Source organism: Panthera tigris, chromosome B2 (genome assembly GCF_018350195.1).
Source record: "Panthera tigris isolate Pti1 chromosome B2, P.tigris_Pti1_mat1.1, whole genome shotgun sequence".
Taxonomy (NCBI): domain Eukaryota; kingdom Metazoa; phylum Chordata; class Mammalia; order Carnivora; family Felidae; genus Panthera; species Panthera tigris.
In genome coordinates this window covers 30,970,359-30,989,937 of record NC_056664.1, presented here as the reverse complement: position 1 = coordinate 30,989,937, position 19,579 = coordinate 30,970,359, and the positions used below count along the sequence as shown (strand labels likewise).

At 47.2% G+C, this 19,579-nt stretch overlaps 1 protein-coding gene and 1 long non-coding RNA gene across 4 annotated transcripts in view; both read right to left on the bottom strand.

Annotated features, from left to right (window-relative positions):
* Positions 1–767: 767 nt before the first annotated feature.
* LOC102962001 lies at positions 768–10,078 on the bottom strand. Its single transcript, XR_446417.3, has 8 exons — positions 9,889–10,078; positions 7,177–7,490; positions 5,368–5,489; positions 4,374–4,489; positions 3,221–3,423; positions 2,555–2,615; positions 1,449–1,642; positions 768–1,192 (listed from the first exon to the last, which is right to left on the bottom strand). It is a non-coding gene; the product is annotated as an uncharacterized LOC102962001 (long non-coding RNA).
* Positions 10,079–15,495: 5,417 nt separating this feature from the next.
* Positions 15,496–19,579, bottom strand: part of LOC102962187 (butyrophilin-like protein 1) — a 56,827-nt gene continuing 52,743 nt past the window's right edge. For all 3 annotated transcript variants that reach the window (XM_042986047.1, XM_007093267.3, XM_042986048.1), the window contains 2 exons: positions 17,432–17,458; positions 15,496–17,011 (listed from right to left, as the gene is read on the bottom strand). In XM_042986047.1, coding sequence (XP_042841981.1) covers positions 16,350–17,011; positions 17,432–17,458 — 689 coding nt within the window. In that variant the 3' untranslated portion in view covers positions 15,496–16,349. The remainder of the gene's footprint in view (positions 17,012–17,431; positions 17,459–19,579) is intronic.

Genomic DNA, 19,579 nt, shown 5'->3' with positions numbered 1-19,579 from the left:
TCAGTCCCACAAACTGTGAGATCATGACCTGAGCCGAAATCGAGAATTGGACGCTCAGCTGAGTCACCCTGCACCTATCTTCATTACTTAAATTATTATTTTACTAAATAAACAACTCATCTAAAACCTTCAATAATATACTTTATTACCTAAAATATCGGTAATAAATGGGAAGATTTAATATTTTATTGTGGTATTTTTATACTATGCCCATTAGCCTAATTTAAACATGGCCTGTCCGGGAAAATAAAAGATTTTACAGGTATTTTACTGGTCCAGACATTTCTCTTGTAGTTTGTGGCTCTCGAGTCAAACTTACTTACAAAAGGTGTCCCTATCCCACATAATGAAGATAGTTCATTTTGAGGCTTCACATAATCTATGTTCTTTGGGGGATGTTCCTTTGTAACAAAAATGTTATTTTCATTAAAAATTTCAAGAATTATTAATCACCGTCATGTTATGTAGCCAGACACAAAAGGCCATGTTGAATGATTCCACGCACATGAAAATCCCAGAAGAGGTAAAGCAACAGAAACAGAGAGACCAGTGGTTCCAGGGATTGGGGTGAGGGAATGAGCAGTGACCGATCAGTAGCACAGGTGTCTCTGTGATGGAAGTGTTCTAGCAGTACCTAGTGGTCATGGTTGTATAACATTGTCAAAGTACCTAATGACACTTCAACATCCAATTTAAAAGGATCAGAGTCAAACTTTACTTGAAGTCAATTTATACTTTACTTATAAAACAAAATACACTAAGCCATTCCATATCCAAATAAAAAACACAAAAATTTCAAAAAAAAGCAACGACAGGGGAGGGGAAGCCATCCTTTAGGGATGAGCCGAAATGAGCCACTGCTTGGGAGCTGAGGCTGGTTGTTCAGCTGTAGCAAGTGGTTGTTCTAGTCCTTCCGTAACCCCAGTAGCTGGGGCTGGAGCCTGCTCATGCTCCGGGGCTGCCAAAGGTGCAGGTGGTTCATCCAGCTCCTGACAGTGAATCAGAGCTATAACTACCACCTACACTGGCTCTGAAACTGTAGGGAGGGTCACTGCTTTTCCTAATTGCTGAGCTCCAGCAGGAGTGATGGCTTCAGCCACCTCGGGCTCTGAAGCTGCAGCAGGCAACACAGTGGGAGCTGGGGCTAGTTCTTGAGTTGGTTCTGGATCCTGCTCCGGAACGGGTGCTATAGCTTCAAGAAGAGAAAGTATCATCATCACGATTGCCTTTCCATGTCTCTTCCAAATAAAGGAAACCTCTCCCACCAGTCAATGTCTTCTGAGTCCAAGAACCCCCTCCAGGAAGTCTCCCCAGATGGCAGACCATGGGGACAGTTATCTGAGACTACTCACGGCTCCTGATCCAAACACAGCTTAAGGACACTTGTTCTGTGTGGCCTACCCTGTCCCCTCCACATGCTCACATCGCCCACCCTGAGTTCTCCTCACCCTCAACCTCTGGCTCATTGGGCTCCATGTGTCCCAGCTATGAGAGGAAAACAGAGATATGGTGCTCCAGGTGTGAGCCCAGCATGTTAAGCCCCACATATGCCAGCAGCATCTTCAGGCAGGGAAATTCTGCAGGTTGGAAAAAATCCTCAGGGGAGTGGTCCATCCAGGTGCCCAGAATGGAGAAGATGGCCCTGGAGATACAGAAGTGGGCAGAAGAATCAAGACTGATGTCTCAGGGCACCCAGTGGGAACCTGGGCTCCTATGCCTCCAGCTGTCCAGAGGCTGGTCCTACTCCTTGTCCACCTCTGATTTGGCACTCCTGCTAAGATAGTCCTGGTCACTGAGGAGAGTCTGGCAAAAAGCCATTTTGAATGGGAGCCCTTAACCAATGATGGGGCCATCTCTGTCCTTCTTGGAGAAGGACTCTTTGCTCTGTCTCCCTGCCTACTTCCTGCTGGAATTCAACTCCATGTGGGCAGGGAGGGGTGGTGTCTGGTCGCTTCATTGTCCTCACTGCATACACCAGTGCTCCATGAATATCGGAACAAATAGGAAACAAAGGAACCCGTCTCTCAGCAGGGCTTCTCAGGACCCTCCTAATACCTCAAACTTTACCTCCTCCGCCTACATGTTGCTTTATTCACTTCGCATCCATGTGGGTGTCCCCCCACCTACCCTAATCTCCCACAAGGTGGGGGACATCTGGTCCCTGAGCCCTCACTGGGTCTCCGAAGCACTTGCTGAGCACCCACCATTGAAGTGCCACCAGATTGGTGAGTGTGATGCTCCCCACACCCTTTGTTCTGGGTCCCAGGATGGGGGTGGAGGCAGGACTGGGAGTGGGAAGGGATGGGGTTGGATTCTCTTAGGAGGTGACTCTGTCCTCTGGCCCCCTCTGCTGTCCCACTGTGCCCACACCTCATCTACGGCTCTCTAGAACCCCTTTCTCCTCTTCCAGGAGAAGCACTCAGACCTTTGCCCGCTCAAAGGAATCGCAGATGTGTGGGATGCAGGGTCCAGAGCCCTTCCAACTCACCGCCCCCCACCCCCGCTGCCCTCTTGGAGGGGGAAGACCCTCCTGCACTGTCTAAAGCCCACTCACATTTTCTGCTGCTCCAGGGGTCTGTCATCTTCATCCCATTTCAGGAAGGATGCATCCATACCTAGAGGAGGCCAGGAGGGCATCATATCACCTGTCCTGTGTATGCTACCTCTTGTCATACCTAGTGTCACTGACCCCTGTGTAGAATGGAGCCCTAGAGGGCAGGGTGTTGTCTGCTCTGTGCCTTGGATGACAGTCAGCTCCTAAAGAAGTGCCTGCATCTGGTGGAGCTTCCTGTATGTTTGATGAATGAATGGGCCTCAACTAGCACCATCACAGATATCTGAGTGGGCCTGGGGCCACCTGCTCACCCCCAGGGATCCCTGCTCTGGTCTCAGCCAGGATTCAGACCCCCAGATGGAGCCTCAAATCTCCTTTTCAAATGGGAAAATGGCCCAGCTCAAGACCTGGTGACAGTGAGAGATGAGGCAGAAACTTCATCATGGGGAAGAGGACAGTAATAATCCAGCACAGCCACAGCCCTGCCAGCAGACCGTTCCACAATGCCAGGTGCACTTTCCCTGCAGGGCCCCACTGGGTCCCTGTAATAACTCTGCCCCCATCTGAGGAACAGACTGAGACTTGGGGAGGTTTGGTGACATTCCCAAGACTCAAAGCCTGTAAGTGGCCAAATTCAGTGGGGCTGTGGAGAGGCAGGGTGCTCACCTTGGACTCAACAGATCCAGCACCTTTCCAGTAGTGGAAAAGTTCTGTACATGTCCAGGAACATGGAGACATGGGGGCGGAGGGCAGCGGTCTCTGCCCAGGAAGACAGGCACTGGATGCTACACTTGCTTATCCAGGAAGCCTGCCTAGATGGTCCACACCACGCTGGTCTCATTCTTATTCACGGTTGAGGCATTTTTACCCTGAGGTGGAACAGAGGAGGGACACAGAGTCAGGCAGCACACTGGCCACCAGGAGGGTTAGGGGACAGAATGCAGAACAAATCCCCAAGCCTTCAGTGGCTTGTGGCAAGACTGAAACATAGGTACCAACAGTAGGAAAAAGGATTTTGGCGTTAAAACTAGAATTTGAGGTGGATAGTGACTGAACATGTGAGTATTTCAGGTCAGATTGTTAGCTGAGTATTGACAGCCCCTCCCTGCATTAACAGCATCATCCGTGTGATTTCTGACAACACAGCCCATTCTAGAGATGAGAAGGCAGAGGCATTTCCTGGGGTTAGAGGGATTAGGGTAATAGGTCATGTAGGATGTCCAGTGAGCACTGTAACATGGCAACAAAAGGGAATCATGTCAAAGTCCCACATCAGTGAAGAGCTAAATGGGTGTGGTAACCCATCTCCCTTCTGGAATGTTGTATAGCCCAGAGAGGCCCCTACTCCTGACCTGGAGGAGCCTCAGGGATATGTTCCTTGGCAACCAAACTGCAGAGCAGCAGACAAAATACCATGAGCCCCATGTCCCTTCTGGCAAAAATCTCCCTACTCATGATGATCATGTGCCAGATTTGGAGAAGGTGTGCAAGGATGGTCAGGCCAACAGGGACACCTGAGAACAGGAGTTAGGAAAATACATACAACAGTGAAAAAATACTCTAGACCAGATGGGATGTGAAATGACTTCAGGTCTCTTTTCTGATATTCCTACAAATAAGTGGACAGTGACTTTGCATCTGGCCATGGCAGGGGCTGGGCCGTGAAGGCAAATTTGAGGAGGATTTGGGGATCCAGATTCATCTGGGAGCAGAAGTCTACAAGGGGGCTCAGGGGAGTAGCAGTGTGGCTTCTGGGCCCTGGGATCTTTTTGCTACATCTGGGCCCTGGGTGTTGGGTCTCCCTGGTACCTGCACTCACCCTGAGCCGCTTCAGTCCTGCATCCTGTTGGTGGTGTGGGGCATATTCCTGTCCTTCACGGAAGTTGAGCAGAGGATCTCATCACTCAACTCCTGCCCCATCTCTGGTGTGCAGTTCTGTAAAGGCAGTGCAGCAGATAGGCAGGAGGCCTCAGAGTCCTGACTGGCTGCCTTTACTGGCCCTCAGACCCATGTGACTCCATTCCAGACACACTACACCACAGTGTGCACAGACTTCCACCAAGGAGGAAAAAGATACATGCACAAGGACCTTGGATTAACCCTTGCACAGGAAAGAAGCACCTCAGGCATCCCTTTTCCACCCTACCCACCATGACATTGGTGTGGACATGATGGGGCCACCAGGTTATCCACTGCCCTCCAACCTTCTCTAGCCCCGGGCAGGACCTCCTCACATGTCCCTCTTTCCCTGAAACTGAGGAGGAGGGAGTGGGGCTGCCCAGGGATGGCTCGAAGAGGTGGCCTGAACTGAACTGGCCTTCCCTAGGCTGCTCTGTGTTACTTTACGGGGCCTTCAGAAAAACAGCCTGAGGCATTGGGAGTGAGGGTTGAGCCAACATCCACAGCATCTGAAACATCTTCCCCACTGGGGTCTCTGGAAGCCAGAGCTCCAGAAAGAAAGAACAGCAAGAAAACATTTTTTACTATCAAGTGTCTCCAGCCAAGTGAGCCTGGTGTGGGACTATACTAGAATATGGGTGCCTGGTTATGGGGATTCCAAGTTCTCTTGGGGTCTGTTGTCAAGGCAGTAACTTCACTGCCTAGGATCACCTACCCAAGTCCCCTCCAGGGATAACACCTATGCAAATAGAGCCCTGGGCTGCTGGCTTCTCACCCCCTTTCTCCATGAAATGTCTCATCTGTACACAGTTACACCAATACACTACTCTCTACAGTCCCCTGGGAAGGTCTGGGTGCATCCAGGTCCCACCTTTGAGACACATCTAGGTTCAGACACAAGTCTTCATTCTTACCTGATTTTGACCCTGGATAAGCCATTGTGCCTCTCAGGGATGGTCTGTGCCCTTCCTATGCAATAGAGATTATTCTAGCATGTACTTCCTCGGGATGTCCTCAGGCATATTTGGGATGATACCTATGAAATTGGAGGAGTAGTGTCACACATAGGAAATGCTTCCAACCGTATTTTCGTCGTCTCTTCACCACCTCTGAACCTGCAGCTCCTCAGATCCCCCCCCACCGTCCTTACTGGTGTGTGTGTGTGTGTGTGTGTGTGTGTGTGTACCAGTGTTCACATTCTAGAGGCCCAGAAGATGGGAAGGATGGGCAAAAGCTTCCCAAGATCTTAGGCTAATTTCCAAAGCAAACCAGACAGAATGGATTTGAGCCTTGGCCTAGAAGGTCAGAACCCACCCTTACCTCTAGACTCTGCCATTCTCTCACTCTCCACTGGGTGCAATGTGGACAGGGGTGCACTCAGTGGGTTGCCCTGACCTTGGGTCCTCCTCAGACAAGAATGTGCTGGAATGCCTCCTGTCACCCTCCTGTTCACCCTCACCCCCACACCATCTCCATGTCTGCACAGGTACAATAACACAGCCTTTTCCAGAGCCCCCTCAGAAAGCCTGGGTGCAGCCATGACCCCAACTTTAAGGACATGGAGCTAGATTAATACTTGGTTCTGCCTTTTGACCTGTCCCTGTGATTCTGGAAAAGGCACTGACCCTGTCAGAGTCCTCATCTTTTCCCCTCAGTGGCTCCTTGAGATCCCCACCTCCTGTATACATGTCCTTGTGTAACTCCCTCCTCTGGAGTGTGGCCTAGACTTAGTGATTCACTTCTATTCTACAGAAGATGGCAACAGGACCCAAAGCCCCTTCCAAGGTTTGCTTATAAAATCTCAGTGCCCAGCCACGTGCTCACTCTGACCTGTGTTCTCTCTCAGATCCTCACACTGGGGAACAGGCCTCTATGTTGAGTCATGACACAGACACATGCATGTGGTCTAGCACTGAGAGACAACAACAGAAGAGAAGAACTCAGGCCTTTGATGTGGACTGAACCCTGCTAACACCCCTAAGTGAGCTCAGGTTCTGAGTGAAGCAAGTCCTGCCTCGGTGCTGACAACAGCCCCAAACTCCTGTGAGACTCTGGTAGGAGCCCCCCCAGCTGAGTGCTGCTGGATTCCCGGTTCCCTGGGACCGTGAGACAGTAAGTGTTTGTGGGTCAAGCCACTAAGTGTGGGGAAATACGGTCATACAGCACTAGTAGCAGAGTGCTGAAAATGTCATCCTGCCCCAGGCCCTGGCCCTCCTCCTTCTCCCTCTCTGCTCTCCTCCCCAACTCTCTCTAGCCTTCCTATCCTCCTTTCTAACCTCCACTCTGACAACACCAACTTCTGCCTCCCAGCAGGCACTCCTGTGCCCTTTGCCAGACTGCATATGCTCAGATTTGTGCAGGACTGACTCCTTCCTGTCCTGCTGACGAAAATATTAATGTCAGCTCAGCACAACCTCATTGGACCCTCACCTGGTGGAGCTCGGGACCCAGTTTAATTTACAAAAAAAAAAAAGAAAGAAAGAAAAGAAAAAGAAAAAGAAAAAAAAGGAAAGAAATAAAGCTGAATCTCAAGGGTAGTCAACAAATAATAAAAATACTATAATTAATAGAGAAATCAAGAAACATGATCTAGATATTATTAAAGCCAACAGAGGAGAAAATGGCATAACTAAAAATAATTAAAACAAAAAGCAGAAAGGGGGAATGAAGCCGCAAAGAGCAGAATGGTGAAGTACAACGGCAAGGTTTCAACATAAGTATACCTGGTTTGTGGCTTCCAGGTGCTGAGAACTAGTTGCATTGAAGGCAAAACAGCTGGAAATATGGTGGGCAGGTCAGATGACGCTAAGCACTGAGGAGGTCATATTGCCTGGAGACCTGTCACTCACCACCAAGCAGCCTCCACACTGAACAGCCCTTTAGCATCTTGGGCATGGGTCTCTGAGAATGCCAGGAACTTCTCCCTACTGAGGGACCTCCACTGCACGTGGGGCTTTGGGAGCCACTCCAAGGCTGTGCACTGAAACCCTGTCCCTCTCTGGCCCGGTGACGTGTACTTTGGGGACAGAGCCCATGCCTGCAAGAGAGAAGGTGGAGAGCACAGAGAGGCCTTCCAGAACCCGGGGATGCCATCAGAGTCTTCCTGTGCATAACTCCAGGGGCAGCATGCATTCTGGGGGCTCCCTGGGGAGCAAAGCAGTGGCCCTGCCATAGGGAACAGAAGGAAGGAGCATGGGGTCCTGCATTGGGCACAGAGGGCAGGGCTCTTCTCTCCAACCATGAGAGTGGCATGTCCATTACCCCCAGTGACAGAGAGAGGAATTTGGTCCCAGGTTACATCCTTCTCTGCTCTTCTCACCTCACACACGCTCCGGGGCATCTGCTTCCACCATCGAAAACCCTACCTACTTCCTTCCTGAGCTATCTCCCTAATATCCACGTCCCTGGGGGTTAGCTCTGCCAGAATTCCTCACAGATGTTTCAAACTCAAATCCTGAACTAATTCATATTTGGCCCCATCTGTGATAGTCTGACGATGAACATATCCCTAATCCTTCAGCCTCCTTTACATCTAAGCTTCTGCCACATATTTTTAGTGCCTTCACAGTCTGCCTCTGGGTTCCATCATGCACCTTGACTCAGCCACTGAGAGTTCAGGGAATGTGACTCTAGCAGAGGCTAGAAACTGCTTGTGCCTTTGCCTTGGCCTCTGACACAGGAAGGACATGCTCAGTCTAGCAAAGCCTTTCCAGCTAAAACTCTCCTAGATCAATCAGCCAACAGCCAGCTGAACAACACCCATGGGAGCAAACACAACCAAAGTCCACTGTAAGGACAAAAAAAAAGGTAAGAAGTTTATTGTCCCTGTTGAAAATAGAGGAAGAAATCCCTTCCTATCCTTTTACTTACAGCATTTACTTTAGGAAATTTGTGATTTTAGAGGCTTTCTCCCCTCTTTGAAATGTATGTAAGTCCTTTGTGAAAACTATATAGGTCTTTTGCCAGCTTTGAGGTCCAAGAATGTCTTTCTTAAGAACCAGGGAGCCCTCTCTCTGAACTGTTAACATCAAGAAGGACAGCACCCCTCTGTCCCCATTCCTGTGACCCAAATCTCAGTGGGTACCATGATTCCAGTGTAACACTATCTCCTGTCATTAAGATAGGAAACTTGGGGGGGGGGGTTCTGGATGAAGCCAAGAGTTGGTCACCCCAATTACCAAGCAAACTAGGAATGAACTGTGACAAATATTGCTGTCACATCCACTTACTTGAGGGTTAATACCTGTTTATCCAGAGAACATGTGTGTAATGAGTTGTGTCTGCATGGCTATGTAAAAGGGTGAGATTTCTTCTGTCTTTGCAATCCCTTAGTAGATTCTCTGTGATGCACAACACAATCTGGTTAATGCTAATGCAATGATAAAAATGTTTTTTTTTCCCTACTATCTTTCTGAAAAGGATTTCCAGGTTGAGAGATTTTGTGTTTAATCATATTTCCCCTACATGACCGAAGATGTATGAGTAAGCCCAGTTAAGATTAGCCAAACACAGGGGCACCGCGGTGGCTCAGTCGGTTGTGCGTCTGACTTCAGCTCAGGTCATGGTCTTGCAGTTTGTGAGTTCAAGCCCAACGGGGCTCTGTGTTAACAAACAGCTCAGAGCCTGGAGGCTGCTTCAGCTTCTGTATCTCTCTCTCACCCCTTCCCCCTCCACTGCTCATGCTCTGTCTCTCTCTGTCTCTCAAAAATAAATAAATGTTAAAAAAAAAATAAAAACAAAAAAAGATCAGCCAAACACAGCCCAGATGAGGTGAACTGCTTTAATGCACAGATTAATTAAATGGTTGTTGCTATATGCCCCTGAGCTTTCTGCGTCAGCTTTCTGAGACACCACAGCATTGTTGTCACAATAGGCAACTAACACATAGTTATCAATATTTCTACTGCTAAACAACAAACTGCCAAAGAGAAACCTTGGGAGTCTCTGCAGTCCCCTCTTCCCCCTCCAAACTCCTGTCTCCAAAGCTACTCATTCAGTTGGGTCTACTTTCCCAACTTCTCTGACGCTGGAAACCCCTCTTCTATCTCATTGCCCCTACGTGAATTCAGACACCTCCCCACCCCGTAACTACATGTTTGTTCCAAGTTTTCTCACTTTACATATACCCTCCCTTAGAGCAGTCAAAGCAAAACTCCTACCCAAAACACCTCCTTCCACTGTTCTGTTGAAAATTTCCTCAGCTCTGCATCCAAACTCCATGAGACAGAACACAAAGCCTTGGGAGGTCTGGCATTGGCCTCTCAAACCGTCTTCTTTAATATTTAGTTACAACTAGCAGTTGGGAGATCACCAGACCTTTCCTACAGCCAGGGCCTCCACCAATAACCGTCTGTCCCGATGGAGACACAGCAGGGCTCCCGGAGGCTCTCGCCCACCCAAGGGAGTTGCAGGAAGGGGGATGGGGACACACTTACCTGCAGACCCCCAGCAGGCAGCTGGAAGGGGAGAAGCAGGGAGGTGAGACAGGAGAGCAAATAGCCCCTGCAGGAATCTTCCATTTCCTCAGGGCTGGGGAGACACAGGGCAGGTGGCAGGAGAATACCTACAGAGATGAGGAGGGCCAGCCCACAGTTCTGGGCCTCAGAACAGACAGAAGGGCTCAGGGCTGATAATAATCCCCAGAACAAGAAGATTTTTTGTTACTAGTCATTATGCTGATGGGGCTGGGGGCCCCCACAACCCTGGTACGGAGAAAGTCCTCCCAGTCCCTTGGAAAGCTTTCGCAGACTGCTCTGCCTATAGGACCAGAACCCTCCTGCCTTAGCACAGGGCCTCCCCCAAGTCTGTATGAGTCACAGACCACCAGAGATGCCCAGGGACACAGGCCCAAACTCAGGCCCCTGCCCATGAAGGACCCGCCAGATCCTGTGTGCTGTTCTTCTGCTGCCCCCTAATAATGACCATGGAACCACTGAGAAGCATGAGAGTCAGACGACATCCTCCTCAAGGACATTGTGGTTCCCACCACATGCATGCTGTCTTGAGGCCCTTTGCTTATTGAGTTCACCCAAATTTCAGCTCCCACCTCCCCCAGCTGTTGCTACTCAGGACTAAGGACCTGGCCTTACTCCCAACAGAGGGCTCCATCTATTCCCCATGAAAAGTTGATCCTCATCCTCTAAATCTCTGAGGAGTTTCTGCCTCAGGACAAAGGAATCCATGAGGGGGCTGCCTAAGTAGCTTAGTCGTTTAAATATCTGACCCTTAATTCCAGCTCAGGTCTTGACCTCAAGTCATGAATTCAAGCCCCACGTTGGCACAGCTTGTGAAGCCTACTTAAAAAAAAAAAAAAAAAAAAAAAAAAAAAAAAAGAGGATCCCAGGAGAGAGAGAGCACAGAAACGATAAAATGTGTCCTGGTCAGACAAAAAAGGTTTCAAACCACCTACTGCTGGGTGGAGTGGGGGTCCGGCAGCAAATAGTACTGAGAAGAACAGATTCTGGAGGTGACTGCTGACTTCTCCAGATTCAGCCACTCTCTAGGCAACCACCTTAGGCTAGTTTCTTGACCTGTTCTGCCTCAGTTTCCTCAATGTCAAGTGGGGATAGTAACGGGATCTCACCCCAACATGCAAGGATATAGTGCTACACAAATGTCAATAAATGAATGAAGTGCAGGCATCACTGTATTTCTCCTGGGTCTTCTCAGAGCCTCATTATTACCCAGCACCACCAGCCTCGCGACAATTTCAGCCACTTCCTCAAAGCCAGCTGCTCCCACCTTTCCTTTTATTGGCCAAAAGCATCTTCAGAACCAACTTACCTGCTTAGAAAGCTGAGACTTCTGGAATGTCTCTAACTCAGTAGTGTGAGATCTCAGCAGACCCCAAATCCGCTCTCAAAGATTGCACTTGCAGTTAGCTGCTCTGAGCCCCAAACCCTGCTTCCAATTCCAACGTTGGGTGCCATAGGGTCTTCTTGCCTGAGAGGCAGGTGGTTTCCAGATGAGTGGGAAGCAGAACCTGAACAGATTACAGGAGTCTGAGCCAAAACAGGGTCCGGGGCCTCCACTAAGCACTCCCAGACAGGAGAACCCACCCTTCTCTGACTCCTGCACCATTTGAAAGTGAAAGCTTACAAAAAACAATCCCAGCAGACTCTGCCCTATCTTCTGGATATGCACCCCCACTATCAGGAATGAAACAGCATGACCAGAACCAGAAATACAGGACAAACCCACCCTGCATGGGGACAGAGACCCAGATTCAGCAATTCTTTGTTGAAGCACTGCTACTCTCCACTTTGGCTAACTTCTAGACCAAAAGCAGGGAGTGTGTGTGGCAGAGCCAAGATTAATACCTATCCCTGTGCATGGGGCTCTCTGTACTGGCTCTTCATTACCCAGCTGATTACATGTCTATTTGTGAATCACATGTGGCCAGAGCCATTGAGGAGTCCCAGTGTAGTTGCTATGTGTTTTTTTTCACCAGGAGACCACCAAGGTGCTCTCCACAACTTGGCAGCAGAGAGGTTAAGACTGAGCAACAGGAGCTTCCAGAATCAACTCCAGGACCCTGGCTCTGACCAAATGAATGGACATTGACCTATCGCTTGTTAGTATTTTGTTCTCACACATGGCTACGATATAATTCAGCCCTCTCCCTGCCAGACCACAGTGTGCACAAAGAAAGGCAGATTCTATGGTCTCCGAAAGAAAACCAGGGAGCTTCCTCACCAGCCCCTTCCTGGGGCTTCCTCACCAGCCCCTCCCTACCTGCAGGTTCCCATCTTGGTAAAGGATAACTGGGTGAACCCAGTTATCTCTGCCAGAAACTGGAGGGACATTCCACTACACACTCCATTTTCCCACCCAGTCTACCTCCAATGTACCAGAATGTTCAAGACTTTTCTCAAATCCGTATCCATGGCCATTACCTGGCTCCTGACTACCCTCATCCCCCCCTGGCCCAAGAAGGGTGTTCCTGCTTTCCCATGAGTGTCCCCTGCTCACCTCCAGCCTGACCTCCTCAAGTTCATTTTCCTTCCAAGGTCATGATCCTTTCAAATCAGCTTGTGTCAGATCTGCCTCATCTGTTCAAGGAATCCCCCTATCAACCTCTTGTCTGTGACCCCCAATCCCAGGCTTCCTCTCTGACCTCTTTCCACACTCTCCCAGTTGCTCCCTCACTGGCTTGGGTGACTCCTTCCAGTTCATGGAGCTTTGCCATCCTCAGGCCTTCTCACAAGCCACTGGTTGATCCTGCTTGCTCTCTTGTCCCCCAAACCCCTCAACATTCCAGTCTCACCTAAAGTGACCTTCCTCAGAGGGGCCCTCGCCAACCTATTCATCCCCATACATGCCCCATACACACGCTTGTTGGAGTTTAATGACACCCTGCTTTTCACAATAGCCCTGACAAGCATTCTTCTGGGGCATGTCTGTGACATTCACAAAGAGAGGCACTGTGTGCCCTGCTCAAGTGTCCAGCACATAGTAAATACTCAATAAACTTTGTTGAGCTCATTTGCAGAAGACTCACTGCAGCAGCCCATTGGCTACTCAGCCTTATCTAAATTGGGCAAACATTTCAGGCCATTGAGAAACATGAAGAGTGTTAAAATTCTGACCTAAACAAGTTAGCCCCTTGGTGGATACAACAACTCCACCATCTTTCCCACTTTTCTTCTTACCCCAAACATAAGTTAGTTCATCACTGAAATGTCCCCAGGATAGAATCGTCAGATTCAACAACCAAACACCTTTGTTTGCTCACTTAAGCCTGCCCAGTTCTCAGGTGTTCACATGTTAAGTGATTGGTGTTAAGACAATAGCTTGGCCTAGAGCCTCCCTGGTCACACTTCTGCCATGTTGTTGTCATTACTGTCTTCATTCTGCATGTGAGGAAACCAAATCTGTCTGAGTTTGACAACCACATACTTGGCAAAGACTCTCATCCTGTGTTCACTCTTGATTGTTCTGAATGATCTGCTATATTTGTTTTCATGAAACAAGGAGTGCCTGATCCACTGATACATGAGAGTGATTGGCTTCTGCTCAGAGGTCTGGTCTGAGATACTTAAACTCTAAGCAAACCTAGGACATCTGGAGAGACCTGAAACATCTGATTTTTTTATCCCCAAACGTCCATTTCTTCCAATATCCACTTAGACTTGTGAATGCTGGCAAAATGCAACTTAATGCAAAGTAAACTAATGAGATAAGGACCTATATTAGCCTCCAGATCCATCCACCATGGCCCCCACCAATCCCTGCCCTCAGGTCTCCTTGAGGAGACTCCTCAAGACCTAAGAGACATTAGGGGAGTTTGATGAAAAGACTGAGGGAAGGAAAACAAATTTGCACTCGTACTAAGTGCCAGGAATGGGGCTACACAAGTTGTATTTATGACACTTCATTTTCACACATGCACACAGAGATGAAGGAAGACATGAGCCCTGCCATCTATTAACCTTTAATCCAGGAACTTCCTAGAGGAGGGAAGGCTGGACCTGCAAGGACACTCCCCACACCCTCCTCCCAGTCCTCAAGCCCAGCCCAGCCCCCAGCTCTACACAGTTCTAGGTGAAAAAGGAGCAGGAAGAGGACCTTGGACTCAGCAATGGCTCAGAATGACATGGCCAGAAAGCTTATCTCCTCTGAATTCCAGTCCTTGGATCCCATGTTGGGAGGGAGAAACACGAAGGAATGACAAAGCACAGGGAAGATGTTCCCTAAGGATCCTGGAAGGACACCTGGAGGTACTGCAGGAAGGACACCAAACAGCAAACTTCCCTGCTCTCCCCCAGCTCATCAGGCTCATGTCTCAGCTGCTTTATCAGCAACTACTGCTCACTGGCCATTAATGATTTTTCTTGCTCAGAATATAAATTATTCTGATGCTAATGGGGTTAATATTATACTTTCTTCTTTAGCAGCCATATAATATCTCTTATCTTTCTTCATGTGTGTTTCAAACAGTTTCAGAGAAATACCTAAGCCATGAAAGAAGGGCTAAGGTAAAATGAATTGTGTTTTTATAATGTGCCAGTTGGTGGAAACGATTAAACACGCTTTTTAAAAACCCGTAATAAAGGAAAGCTTAACTTATGTTATTTTCAATTTTTATTATTTTTTTTAATTTGAGTATAGTAGACACACTATGTTACATGAGTTTCAGATGTACAACCTAGTGACTCAACAAGTTTAAACATTATGCTAGTTGTGCTCTGTGTTTACAGGTCTGATTCTGCTTTTTTGCTTGCTTGTTTATTCATTTCTCTCTCTTTTTTTTTTTTTTTTAGATTCCACATAGGAGTTAATTCATATGGCATTTGTCTTTCTCAGTCTGACTTATTTCACTTAGCATAATACCCTCTAGGTCCATTCATATTGTCACAAATAGCACAATCTCATCCTTTTTTATGTCTGGGTAATATTCGATTATGTATATAAACCAACTTTTCCTTATCCATTCCTCAATCAGTGAACTCTGAAGTTGCTTCCATACTTGGCTTTTGTAAATAATGCTACAACAAACATAGGGATGCATACATCACTTCAAATTAGTGTTTTCATTTTCTTTGTGTAAATACCTAATAGTGATATTAATCAATCATTCATTTATTACTATTACTATTTTGCAATACTATTTTTAATTTTTTGAGGAAACTCTATACTGTTTTCCACAGTGGCTGCAACAGGTTGCATTCCCACCAGCAGTGCAAGAAGGTTCCCCTTTCTCCACATCCTCACCAACTTCTTATTTCTTGTCTTTTTGATTTTAGCCATTCTGACAGGTGTCAAGTAATATCTCATTGTGGTTTTGATTTGCATTTCCCTGATGATGAGTGAGGTCGAGCATCTTTTCATGTGTCTATTGGTGATCTGTGTGTCTTCTTTGGAAAAATATCTATTAGGTCCTCTTCCCCTCCCCCATTTTTTTAATGTTTATTTACATTTGAGAGAGAAAGAGACAGAGCGTGAGCAGGGAGGGGCAGAGAGAGGGAGACACAGAATCCGAAGCAGGCTCCAGGCTCTGAGCTGTCAGCACAGAGCCTGATGTGTGGCTTGAACCCACGAACTGTGAGATCATGACCTGAGCTGAAGTTGGACGCTTAACCCACTGAGCCACTCAAGCACTCCACCTTTGGACTTGGAAGTAATGACAGGCACTACACAGATTCTGGAAACCATGCTCATAGTCAAAGCTTTCTGAAATTCACCCAGCATCTGAAAATCCTCTTCCTCATTCGTATCTTTATTCTGGTAGAAGTTCTCTTCTTTCCAACTGGAGTTGACACACAAGAAGAACCAGATCCTTCTTCTTAATTCCTGAATTAACACAGCACTGGTATTTCATGAATAACAGACATTTACTAAGGTTGGTAAGATAAGTGTGCTTCCACCATCCCAGAATAGGAGGTATATACAGTAGAATATTAGACTGCTTTCCTCTTGAACATCAATCAGCCACTCATTTCTCCAGAAATTTTTGGATGGCCAATGTCTCTGGTCAGAGTCCACATTTCCCAAAATAGAACTGGTGACCTACCCATAGCCTCTGGGTTCATCTGCACAACTCAAGTTGGATAAAATATACACCATTTAATTCTGCAGAGTCATTCAGCCCTCATCTCCTTCATATCCAAGCAGAATAAAGACTGTATGAAATAATTTTCATTACCAAAAGAAGCATTACTTCCAATAGCTAAATTCAGCCTACCCCAAACAAGCTCAGTCAATATTATCTTCTGCTGCCTGAGTATAAGGCATGAACTGACTGTTCTCATAGCCATACCCCAGGAGACTGCATCCAAAGCAAGAGTGCAAGACACCAAGTCATCCAGGACTGACCTCAGAGGCTTTTGTTTCAAGGAATGTGAAGCTCCAGAAAGAGCCATCATAAGGAGTCCGGGACAGTGTTGGGGTCCTATGGTCACATAGCCTCAGGGCCATAGGGGAGTAATGGAGAGCCGGCCTCTGGGAGAGCACCATCAACAGCACAACCTGAGCTGAACTCATCCCCTGAGAGGCTTACAGGTTCCTCCAAAGAAGAAGAAGGATTGTTAAGGGGCACAGGGGTCTCTGTAGGCACACCCACCACAGAGCAGATGGTCAGGGACACATCCCCTGACTTAATCGTGAAGTATGGAAACAGAGTCCCAGTGGAGGAAGTTAGAGAGAAGGAAAAAAGGTGAGATCCATCAGTCATGTTATAGAAGGAGACATCCCCTTCTTTGAGGTCCAAGAAAACACCCACCCTGTGGGGAACTTCATCACAGATTTCCTGACATTCAGAGAGAAGGGCACAGAATTTACCTCCGTACCACCCCAGAACCCAGAACCCCAATTCTGGCCCCTCTCTGTACCAGCCTTTCCTCTCCACATCTCCCCTACAGACCCCCAGACCCCACTCGCTTCTGTTTCCATTCCTGATCTCCACCTCCCAGTAACAGCGCCCTGATGTGATGGCCTCCTGGCCCAAGATGCTACAGGGTACTCCTGGGTCCTCAGTTGTGTCCTCCAAGGTCACACTAGTCTGTCCACCAGAGACAGCAAGGTGCAGATGTGCAGACGCTGGATCCAGAGTGAAGGACACTGCAGAGAGAGTTGCCAATCATGCAAGACCTTCCCCTGACCCATAACAAGGGCACACAACCACCACCACCACCCTCAGACACCTAGTTGCATATGGGAAGGGCTAAGCCTCCTGAGATGAGAGTCTTGTGACTCAAGTACACAGCTCTCCAAGCAGGAGAAGTAAGCATAAGACTGATCTGAGGGTTAGATGGGTCACAGGGAACTTGAGGACTAGTCTGGACTCAAGGACTGAAAGATATCTATTTAGAATCCAACATCAGTCACATCCACTAAGCTCAGCTATGTGACTTTCACTGCCCCATCCACTGCACAACCATTGATGGTGCCAGCACTTGTATCACCACAGCAAGCTAAAGGAGACATCAGAGGCCATGGGGCAGCAGTAGGAGTACCCAGAAAGAATGAGAAGTAACTCACAGGCCTGGAACTTCTCCTTCCGCCAGTCTACAAGAGAACCATATTTCACAAATGTAACAACAAATCAGAGATTTGAGGAGACTGTACATATCAGTGTTGATATCTTTTGGAAAAAATCGTTTGGAAACATTCAACTGAAGCATTTATTTCTTTTACACACACACACACACACACACACATACACACACACACACACACACACACACACACACACACACACAGAGCCATCATGCTACAGCCTTCCCATGAAAGCCAAGCTATAAAACTTAATACCACTGAGAGGCTGGATAACAACCTGAAAAGAAAGCTAGACCCAGATTTCACCATCATATTATGCTTTCTCAAGAATCCTTAGCCACACATTTATCCTGAAACCTAGGTTTTCTTGAGAAGAATTGGGGAGATAAAAAATTCTGAGGCCTCCATTTAGTTCTAAAGAATTGATTAAACTGAACTTGGAGGTTGACTCTAAGCCATGGTAGAGACCATACAACCTAGCAGAGCTGAACTTGGAAGACAACTACAAGCCCTGGGCGAGGAGAATTCAGGACACAGAATCAGAGAAATTTTCCCTAGTCAGAAGGCAATGGAGAGGTTTCAAGGAAGGGAGAGACAGAAGTTCAAGCAGGAAAGACATACATCCAGTGAAAGGACAGACACTATGAACTTGTTTCCCCTTTTCGTGGGTTATTGGGAGGAAAAATATCCCTATATGTAAGGGGAAATCAAAAATAGTGGGTCTAGTCATCTGCTTCCCCCCTTAACTGCTCAGAGAGATCGAAATCACCAGGAAAAACCCCACGTGGTAGGTACCCAAATATGGCCATGTCCTAGGCCCCCTTATTCATGACATTGAAAAATTATTTTTCAATTTTTAAATATGATGAGATCAGACATTAGTTCACCTCACGCTATGAGCCGATCAATATGCAAATATTGATTCTACTGTAATGGTATCTGTCCTTACAAAATAAAAAGGTATACAAAGTATACATTAAAACACATGCACTTCAATCCATCAGAGAAGGAGGACTGCTAAAAGAAGACTATTTGATCCTTATTTTTAATAAATAAATCCCAAGAATCAGTGAGACTCTCTAAGGGGGTTTCCTCACACATCTAGCCCCAAGTCTCCTGCATCCCTGGCTCCCCCTTCTCTGCTCTCATAGTCCATGTCCATGATCATGAACAAAACACCTGGGACAAACACCCGCGCGTGCACACACACACATACACACCCCACACAGGTTCAAAGGACCCAGATTCTTAACTCATGCCGGTGCTAAGTGGTGTTCTGGATAACCTTTCACTGCTTTAGGATCCCCCTCACCACACTCTTGCCCCAACTGCTACTGGAAGGTTGAGATGGTCTCATGAAGCAAACTCAGTCAGAAAAGTACTTCAAAACTGCTCAAAATACTGTAAGTCTTTTCAGAAATCTCTCAAAGAGGTATCAGGGAGTTTATTACTTCTTGTGCACCCAAAAACTTTGCACACCCTCTGTGTACTTTACATTCAAACCACCGTGATTATGATTTGTGGTCTCTCTTCCACCACTCTGAGCTACCCAAAATCTCTCCAAGAGGAATCACAGGATTTCTACCTCCTTCTCATCTCCTCTCTTCCTCACTGCTTTTCTTTCCCTGATTTGTTCCCAACTTTTCTCTGGTAAACAATTGTCACTCCTCTAACTTTCTCCTGTCGTATCTTCACACATTGCCCTGATAAATCAAACCAGTAACAAGCCCATCAGGTAAACATGCAATTCTCCTAAAATGGAGATAATGGTTGTGAACAATTATAAGTTACAGTTCTTTCAAAAAAATTTTTTTTTAAGTTCTTCCTCTGTTACACAAACATACACATAAGATTTTGTATATAATTGCAGGTAGCTCTCAGACCCACCACCAGGAGTCCATAAATATCCTGGAAGCTCTGGATCTCAGATTCAGAACAGGCAGTTTAAAGCAATTACTTTCACAGCAAGCAGGGAAGTTTAGAGGAAGAAACCCAACTTGGACAAGGAGCATGAGGAAACAAATGATGACCACCATTCCAGGGGACCAAGACAAAAAACAGGAAAATCAAAAGTAGATCCGCAAGATGTAGGAATTTCAGGGTAAAATGGATTTAGAACCAAGGATCCCC